The sequence below is a fragment of the Pipistrellus hanaki genome (genome assembly GCF_964339955.1).
Source record: "Pipistrellus hanaki genome assembly, chromosome: 5".
NCBI lineage: Eukaryota > Metazoa > Chordata > Mammalia > Chiroptera > Vespertilionidae > Pipistrellus > Pipistrellus hanaki.
In genome coordinates, this window is record NC_140507.1 from 72,326,533 (window position 1) to 72,335,949 (window position 9,417).

At 63.4% G+C, this 9,417-nt stretch overlaps 1 protein-coding gene across 3 annotated transcripts; it reads right to left on the bottom strand.

Moving 5' to 3' along the window:
• Positions 1 to 809: 809 nt before the first annotated feature.
• On the bottom strand, positions 810 to 9,396 carry MATK (megakaryocyte-associated tyrosine kinase). Of its 3 annotated transcripts, none has more exons than XM_084883612.1 (13): positions 7,940 to 8,347; positions 6,570 to 6,607; positions 6,125 to 6,238; positions 5,915 to 6,030; positions 5,612 to 5,831; positions 5,090 to 5,183; positions 3,916 to 3,981; positions 2,688 to 2,787; positions 2,524 to 2,608; positions 2,345 to 2,418; positions 2,047 to 2,242; positions 1,557 to 1,643; positions 810 to 1,460 (listed from the first exon to the last, which is right to left on the bottom strand). In XM_084883612.1, exons 1-13 carry the CDS (start codon positions 8,199 to 8,201, stop codon positions 1,221 to 1,223), a joined length of 1,692 nt encoding a protein of 563 aa, XP_084739738.1. In that variant the 5' UTR covers positions 8,202 to 8,347; the 3' UTR covers positions 810 to 1,220. The 3 variants fall into 3 exon arrangements, with proteins under 3 accessions (XP_084739738.1, XP_084739736.1, XP_084739737.1); XM_084883610.1 differs by having other exon boundaries at positions 811 to 1,488; positions 6,570 to 6,628; positions 7,868 to 8,348; XM_084883611.1 differs by lacking the exon at positions 7,940 to 8,347 and adding an exon at positions 8,375 to 9,396 and having other exon boundaries at positions 813 to 1,460; positions 6,570 to 6,628.
• Positions 9,397 to 9,417: the final 21 nt, after the last annotated feature.

Here is a 9,417-nt window from a genome sequence, read left to right on the forward strand (position 1 = left end):
GTGTGTAGGGAGGGGTGTGTGTGTGTGTGTGTGTATAGAGGGAGGGGTGTGTGTGTGTGGAGGGAGGGGTGTGTGTGTGTGGAGGGGTGTGTGTGTGTATAGAGGGAGGGGTGTGTGTGTGTGTGTGTGTGTGTGCGCGCGCGTGCGCTCTCTCTCTCTCTCTCTCTCTCTGCCTCTCTAGCCTCCCACCTTTTATTCCTCCCTTAGGAAGAATCACTGAACCCTGTCAGGTGCTGGTGGGGAAATTGAGTCAGAAGGACTAGCAGCCCCTGCAGCTAGTGGGAGAGCAGTGTAACTCGGGGCACGTTTCTAGCTAAGGTGGGTGGGCCAGCATGGGTGAGAGGGCATACTGGGGCCTGGTGTTTCCTCTCCAGCCTGGGGGGTCCTGGGTGGGACAGCATCCAGCCTGTCCCAAGAGCCCCGCCAGGCATCCTAGAGGCTGTCTGGATGCGAATGTCCACCAAGATGGTGAGTCACAGCACCAGCTGTGTGCACTCAGCCCTCACCTTCTCCCCACTCTGGGTCCTTACAACTCCTCCCCCCAAGACTCCTGATCATAGGTGGGCCCAGGTAGGGGACCAAGCCCCCTAGTGGGCCTGCTGGGGCCACACAGCTAAGGGGTAAGCCAAGATGGAACCTGGGGCGCCAGCCCAGAGCCCAGACCCCTCACCAGAGAGGACAAGAGGGAGGGCTCTGGCAGGCGCTCCGCTGGGTGTTCCCGGGGCTCCAGGTGGCGGGGTTAGCCGGCTGGGCTGTGACAGCTGGAGGAATGGGGGGGCTGTGGGTGATGGGGGGGTCCCACGGGGAGGCTGTCATCTCTGGCCTGGAGAGTCTCCCGGTCCATCTCCCCAGGGGTCTGTGTCCCCAGCGGCTGCCAGTGGGTCATGGCTGGGCAGACCCCTCAGTGGGCAGACGACTGGCAGGTTGATTGTCCCGAGCTGAGTGATGGGGGCAGTGTGGACCCCCCGGGCCAAGACGACGCTGGGGGTCGCAGAGAGAGACTCAGAGGCCCCCAGTTCTTAGAACCAGTCTTTATCGAGGCACCAATCCTCCTCCGTGGGTCTGTGGTAGCCAGGGGCTGCCCAAGCCCCCACAAAGGCCTGCTTCTGCGCTGTGAGCCAGGCGGGCAGCTTGCGGGCCCAAGCCTCCTTAGGCCCGGCTGTGTCCCCACCCGGAGGCCCCACTGTCTGTCCTCGGGGGCCACGGCCCACCAGGCAGGGTCAAGGCTCCTGGCTGCGGGGCAGGGCGGAGCCATCGGGGTCCTGTCCTTCGCCGGGGCCAGTGGCGCCCGCGCTGCGCAGCTCCCGGGCCAGCTTCTCGGCCAGTTTTCGGAAGGTTGGCCGGCGGGCAGGCTCCGCCTCCCAGCAGCTGCTCATGAGGGTGTGGACAGGGCCTGGGCAGCCCTCCGGGGGCTCCATGCGGTACCCCTTCTCCACGGCCTCCGTCACCTCCTTCAGCGACTGTGGGCAGAGGGCACAGCCGTGTGGGCTGGGGCTCGGGGCTGTGGCCCCGGCCCCGCGTGGAGCCCAGTGCCTCCCCCACCCAGGCCAGCTCACCATCTTGGGGTACGGAGCCCGGCCGTATGAGAAGACCTCCCAGAGCAGCACCCCGAAACTCCAGACGTCGGACTTGCTGGAGAATTTCTGTGGGGCCCAAGACCAGGGTGAGGAGGACCCTTCAAGGTTTCGGCTCCAGTCCCTGATTCTCCCAGGAAGTCCCCCTGGGTTGACCTGCCCTCTCCGGTCTCTTCCCAACAGACCCCATTCCCTGAGTCCTGGCCCCTTTGCCCATGGGCAGGCCAGGTGTAGAGCAGGGAGGAGGCTGGTTCTCTTTGCCCTCCGCACTGAGCCCAGAAACAGGAGACGGGCCCAGACAGGGTCACACACAAGACAGACCAGATGGAAACTAAAAAGGACGACGATGGGCCAAGGACTCGCTGGGGAGGCACGTCATTCCCCTGGGAGGCTCAGGGGGGCCAAGGCACCGGCCCAGGGTCCCGCTGTGGAGCTGGGGCTCCCAGGTCCCCGGGGACAGAGGGGCGCTCACCCCGTGTTTGAGCGCCTCAGGCGCTGTCCACTTGACGGGCAGGCGGCTGGCGTCCAGCCCCTTCCGCTCGGCCTTGGCCAGGCCGAAGTCGCTGACCTTGGCCACCAGGTCCTCCGAGATGAGGATGTTGCGGGCGGCCAGGTCTCGATGCACCAGCTTCTTGCTCTCCAGGTACTCCATGCCCTCGGCCACGTGCCTGGGAGGGGAGGGGAGTCTCTGACCTCCCCAGGCCGGGCTCCTTCCTGCGTTTCTCCTTGACCTCGGGGAGCCCCTCTCCCGCCCACCGGGGCCCACTCACAGGGAAAACTGCAGGAGCTGCGGCGTGTTCACGAGGGCCCGGCCCCGCGTCCGGAGGAAGTTCACCAGGTTGCCCTGGGGCGGGGGGGAGGGAGGAAGACATGGGGCTCGGGTTCGAGGCTTCTTGGCTGCCTCTCCAAGCCCCACCTGCACCCCCACCCGCCTCTCAGCCCGCCGTACTTTGCTCACGTGCTCCATGACGATGTAGAGGCCCTGGTGCAGGATCACGCCCAGCAGACGCACCAGGTTCTTGTGCTGCATCTTCCTGTGGGCGACAGAGGAGGGGGTGAAGGCGCGGCTAGAACCCCCACCCCCAGGGCGCCCAAGCCCCACCGGGGACTCACGTCATGACGGCTGTCTCGTCCAGGAAGGCCTGGGCTGTCACATCGCACTTGATGTTCTTCACGGCCACCTTCTGGCCCAGGTACTCGCCCTGCAGGACGGCTGCGGGGTGGGGTGGACAGACAGAGGGACATACCCATCACACTGACCCCATGTGCACCAGCACGGCCGCAGGTCCTGGGCCCGGAAACCCTCCAAACCCCCAAACCCCTGACCAAAGAGGATTTAGGGGGCTGCAAACTCTGTCCCTAGGGCCAAATCCAGTTCCATCCTGTGCTTTTGCAAGGCCCATGAGCTCAGAATGGTTTTTATATTCTTATTTGTTTTTATATTATTAAATAGTTCAAAAAATCAAAAAAATGTTATTCTATGACACATGAAAATTAGAGGGGGGAAATTCAGTGTCTGTAAATAAAGTTTTATTGGCACACAGCCACTCCTGTTGGTTTACCTATCACCTGGGGCTGCTTTCCTGCTACAAATGCAGAGCTGAGCAGATGTGACAGATGTCTGGCCTGCAAAGCCAAAAACATTTGCCCTCCGGCCCTTTAGAGAGAAGTCCATAGGCCCCTGGTCTAAGCTCTAGAGCAGTGGTTCTCAACCTTCCTAATGCCGTGACCCTTTAATACAGTTCCTTATGTTGTGCAGATTTTCGTTGCTACTTCCTAACTGTAATTTTGCTGCTGTTAATGAATCCTAATGTAAATATCTGTGTTTTCCGATGGTCTAGGCTCTACAACAGCGGTTCTCAACCTGTGGGTCGCGACCTCTGGGTCGCTGTAGAGCCTAAGACCATCGGAAAACACAGACATTTACATTAGGATTCATTAACAGCAGCAAAATTACAGTTATGAAGTAGCAACGAAATTAACTTTATGGTTGGGGGTCACCACAACATGAGGAACTGAATTAGAAAGGCTGAGAACCCCTGCCCTGGAGCCTTCCAGAATCATCATTTCAGGGAATGGCTTTCCAAGCACAGGACCAGCATGTGCAGGAGGCTGCGGGTGTGAGGGGTTCGCAGTCACGGGCTGTCTGCCTGAGCTTATTTACTCCTCCCAACAACTGTTGTCAACCCCTTTCACAGAGGGGGAAGCCGAGACTCGGGAGTGGTTTGCCTTCAGCTGCGGAGTGAGTAGGTATTAAACATGGATGTGAATTCATCTCTGTGACCCCAAAAACTTGAAGCCCCCATCTTCCTCCAGCTCACCAGGCCACGCCCCTACTCACCTCCAAACTCCCCCTCTCCGATTTGCGCTCCCAGGGTCAAATACTGCAGGTCCAGTAGCCAGCCAGCTGTGGGGCAAAGGCCTGTCAGAGAGGTGACAGGCTTCCCGGCCCCTCCCAGCAGGGGCGCCACCTGGAGACCAGAGGGTGTCTCCCACAGCTGGGTGCTGGGTGGTGTCTCCCGTTTGGGTGGCGGCTATTCCCAGTCATGGTCCAAAGGGCATGGCTGACACAGCCCGCTCCTGATACCAGGTATGTGGTCAAAGGCAACAGAGCCTACCCTTCTGGGCGCCCGTCTCTTCTACCTGGAGGCAGTGTCCCTTTAAATACTCCTCCCTTTACAGTCCTTTACCTCTGGCCTCCCAAGGACACACACTGAGCAAAATACAATTGGCGTGGAGAACAGTAAAGCTTCTGGAACCTCGGAAAGATTCCTGTGCTCCGAGTCATAAGCTGTGCTTGGCCTCCCTGACCGCTTGTCTTGTCTCGGCAGGCCAGGGTTCTCTCTCCTCTAACGCAGGCCCCTGCCCTCCACACCAGCCTCCCCCCACCCCCGGGCGCCATCCCCGAGATGTCCAGACTTCCCCAGGAGAAATGCATGCTTCCAGGGAGACATCATGGCCGAGAGGTTCCACAAACTGTAGAGGGTGGCTAGAGTAGGGGGCTTTTGCCTTGGGACTTGAGGATTGATGATTTCACTACACAGAAGCTGGAAAAGCATTCCAGCCGAAGGGAACCGAATGCACAACAGCACGGAGGCATGAGAGGAAATGAGTCACAGAGGACCGGTGAATGGAGGAGGGGCCCACAGAAGAAGCAGGAAAGAAGGCTCAGCCACAAGGGAAGGTTCTGGAAGGCGGTGGAGCCGCAGGGCCCCGCCTTTCAGCAGGGAGCGATGTGGGTGGGCTTGCAGGGTGAAAACTGCCTTTGGGACCAGAGGGGCCGGGTCAGGAAGCAGGGGGACTGCCCCCCTGGGAGGAGGTGGTCTGAGGGGAGGAGGTGGCCTGAGAGGCCAGGAGGGGGCATGAAGGGCATGTGGAGGGTGGGTGGGTGGAGGTCTGGGCCATGTTTCTGGCTCGGGTGACGGGGCAGAGGACGGGGACGTGGGAGAAGCAGCAGAGGTGGAACCCACTCCATCTCAGGCAGCGAACACGGCAGAGAGGGTGCGGGCCCCTACCCTTGGCCAGCTCTTCCTCCGCCGACTTAGCCCCCTGCTTCCGCTTGGGCTTCACCAGTTTCGTGCAGATGGCCCCCTGGTCCTTGCTGTAATGCTGCAGGGCGGGGAGGGGCAGAGGTGGCGGTGAGTCCGACCCCAGGGTGCGGGGCGTCCCTCATCCTGTTCCCTTCCGGGTGGGCTCTGGACAGGGTGGGCATGAGCTCATGAGGAGAGGGGTTTGGTTCCCACACGTTGTGTTGGGCTGGTTTCCATGGGGACAGGAAAGATGCAAACTGGGAGGGGGGGCGGGTAAGGGGAGGATGGCAGGGGCATCTCTAGATTGGTGTCAACGTGGAGGTCCCCAAAGGAGCCGCCCAGTGCCTGGAAGTGGAACCCAGAGAGCTCGGACCACCTCTGTGGTGGGTGGTCCAGGGGACCGGCTCCTTCTTGCATTGGGGAGCATGTGGCTCTGGGGGTCCCCATGTCCATCCGCTGGGGGATGGGCAGGGCCTGGGGAACACGGGACTCCGGCCGGAGCTGTACCTCCACCATATCCATGAGGTTGCAAAAGCAGGAGGCCTCGTCTATGGTCAGGTGGCCGTCGCGGTGCAGCACGCGGTAGTGGATGACTTCGCGGCGGAAGCTCACGCACAGCACGTAGTCCCCGGGGTGCCGCACCGACTCGCGCACCAGGAACAGCCCGTCCTCCGGCGGCTGCAGCAGCTGCACGGCCTCCTGGCCCGAGATCTTCCCGTGGAACCACCTGCGGCGGCGGGAGGGCGGTTGGGCCGGGCCGGCCGGGCCTCCGATCGCTCACGCCTGGGCCAGCCCCGCCACTCCACTCACGGCATGAGGCTGAGCTTGGGGTCCGCCGAGAGGGCCTCCCGCTCCCGCAGCGCGCCCGCCGCCAGCAGCCCCTCCTGCCCGCTGGCGTGGTGCTTGGCTCGGTACCAGCTCTTGCTCTGCCAGGGAGGGAGACGGGGGTCGGTCTGGGGGCAGGAGGGGGCGGTGGTTCCTGACTGAGTCCCACCCCCAGGCCCTCTGGCCGCAGCTCACCTCACAGGCCTCCAGGATGGTGACCATGTCGCCCTTGTGGAAGGCCAGCTCTCCAGGCTTCGGGCGCGTGTGCTCACACCTGGTGATGCACTGGGTGCCTGGGGCCCAGCGCCTCTGGGTGGGAGGCAGAGGGAAGGGGTCAAAGGTGACACGAAGGGGATGCCCCAGGGAGAGGAAGATTGGACTGAGACAGGAGAGTGAGGGAGAAGAGGAGATAAGACAAGGGAGCAGCCAGCAGAGACGCATCCCTCACAAACAGAGGGCACCCAGGACAGGTCAGGAAGGTGAAGGCGATGCATCACCAAAAGGCAGCAAACCCGGAAGACATCCGCCAAAGGGGGCGTGGGTCAGAGTCATCCGCCCTCCCCTGAAGCTGAGGGCCTGAGGGCCTGGACTGAGCTGAGCCAGGGCCAGGGCCACGGGCATCCAGGGTGTGGGTACTCACTGTGGGCATCCTGGCTGAGAGGGGCCGGAGGGCCAGGCCTGGAGAAAGCCAGGGCTCACCTGGAGGGGGGCAAAGACCACTGGAGAGCAGATTCAAGCCGGGCGGGGGCTCGGGGGCCATCACTGCACTGCCAGCCAGGCCAGGGGAGGCACAGCCAGAGGCATGGGGGGGGGGGCGTTATAAACACGGTTCTCCCAGCCCCTCGGGAAGGTGGTCTTTGCCGAGGGGCCTTCCTCAGCCGAGTCAAAGCCCTTACACATCAGTGAGGAGATAGGGACGCCTGGCCCTACCATTGTTCCAGAAAGGAAACTGAGGCCCAACATGGGCACAGAGCAAAGTGGCCACAGGCCGGGAGGAGGGGCACGCCTGGTTCAGGCCCCCGCAGCCCACACAGCGCCCGGGGAGCTCGGTGCCACCTCATCGCGCCTGTTTCTTCCTCTTTTCTGGAAGAGCAGGGCAGGGAAATATGGAACGATTCAAGGTCATTGCCAAGAAACTCTGACCCTATATGGGGCAGCGCAGCCCTGCTGAGCTCATCGGCCTGGCCCGCTGAACCTCTCTAATCCCCCCACCCCATCCCAACGCCCTCACTGCCCCTACCTCCCCCAGCGACCCCACCGCAGGTGGCTGGGCCCGCGGGGCGGGTTCCAGGGTGAGTCTCTGCTTCTCCAGTGTGCAACCCCACAAATACCCAGCCCTCCATGGACTCACACACATACGGATCCATGCACACACAAGCACACAGAGAAACACACACCAGGCGTGGACACAGGTAACCACAGACCCGCAGGTATGCAAGCAAGGGCACGTCCCCCCTAAGACAGGTGTACACACGCATCTACAAATGTATACACACACGCACACAGGAGCTCAGACATCTGGAAACGTATCTGTGTCTCCCTCCCCCCACCCACCCTCCACCCTCACACACACACACACACACACACACACACACACACAGGAACACCTGGGCGCCATACGCTGGGCCACCCGGACAGAGCCGCGCGCAAGGCCGTGCACACGCATCTCAGCCACCCGCGCACCTCCCTCCACGTGGACGCGCGGATGCACACACCGGGGGCACACACACCGGGGGCTCACAGCCGCGCACCCCTGCCCCCCGGAAAACACCCTCCACCCGCCCCGCCGCCCCTAACCACCGCCGCCCCTGCCCGACCCGCCGCGCCCCGGACGCGCACACGAGTGCGCACGCCGGCCCCCGGGTGCACGCCCGGTCCCCCGGGGGCCTCCTCCGCACCGGGGCCTCACCCCGCGCCCCGCCGCCGGCGCCGGCTCACCTGCTCAGAGGGCGTCTCCGGGCCGCGCCCCGCCCCCGCCCCCCGGCAGGCCCGGGCGCCCCGGCTGCGCACCCCGAGGCCGCCCTGGCCGCACAACTTGGAGCAAGTTGCTCCGTTTCCTCATTTTGGGCGGGGTGAGGTGGGCTGGGGTGGGGGCCCGGGGACTGCGGCCCGGAGGCCCCGCGGGTCCTAGCGCCGGTCGTTCCGGGATCCGCTCCGCGCGCCGCCGGCCCCTCCCGCAGGCCGGGCGGGCGGGGACGGAGGCGGTCACCGCTCCGCACCGCTTCCTGGCCCGAGGCCGCGGCGCGCACCTCCTCCTCCCCGCACCCCCCATGCCCGAAGGCAAAGGCCTTGGAGCTCCGAGCGGGTGCCGCAGCGCGCCCCGCGGAAGGGGGGGAAGGAGCGGCGTGGCGGGGAGGTAAGCAACTCTGCGATCCCAACGCCCCCAGTCACCTCTTCTGCAGGGCGCTGGGACCGCAGAGTTCACTTAATTCATTCATTCATTACCTGTCGTTGTAAAGGGCTGCTGGTGCCTGGCGCAGGGGAAGCGTTCCACATATGCCCACCGCTCTCTCACGACCGACCGTCCTCATCAGTAAGGGAGACTGGAGCCGGAGGGGACAATGCCCTGTGGCACCGAGGCCTCACCCAGGTGGAGCAGCCTCCTCTGGAGAATCACGGCCGGAGCCGGCCCAGCTGCGCGGGAGGCAGGGCTGCCCCGGTCCGCGCCTCCACTTCTTCCTGCCCCGCTGGGCCGCGCTGGCCTCCCTTCACAGGACAGCGGGAGGGGCCCCGGATGACCATGCCCTGGGCCTGCCCCCGAGCATGGCTCTGCGGGCTCCCTCGCGGCTCCTTCTAATGCAGGAGCCCCCCTGGAAGAGCTCATCTCGGGAGAGCGATGAACGAAGGTACCCACATAACCTGGCTCCCCATTTAGCCTTGTTGCTCCACAGGGCTTGGTGGCCATGCCTCCAGGGCATCGCGGGGTTTCTGGGAATAGTGGATCACTGCTGAGAATCACAGAACATCCACGTGATGGAATACTATGCACAAAAAGCAAGGAAACGATTAAAGTGCTAAAATCTACCGTTGTTGAAAGCTGCCACTGCCAGGATGTGACGGTGCAAACGATCCCACTGGCGTCGCCCGGGAGAGGGAAGTTGCAGGAGGGGCCCCTCCAACTGGCCGCGGGGTTCTCCTCAGCGAGGGGAGTGGCGGGAGGAGAGGTGGACGGACCGTTCCTGCCTGAGGTGTAGTTTATTGGGGGGGGGGGGGGTAGTGTTTGCTCAGAGGAGCCTCTGCGAACAGCCCTCAGGAGCAGGGCTCCTGCTCCGCAGATCCGGCTGCGGGATGGTCCCGGCCCCGCCCCCAGCCCTGCCTCCCAGCCACCAGCATGGGGCTGGGCGCCTGCAGCTGGCATCTGTCAGGTGATGAAGGCCCGCCATATAAGGCAAACCATCATCACTTGCCAGAAATAGAAACGCAGCATCCAAACAGCCAAAGCAGAGGCCGACAGCATCATTCTATTCTCACCAGTGACGGCCGGCCTC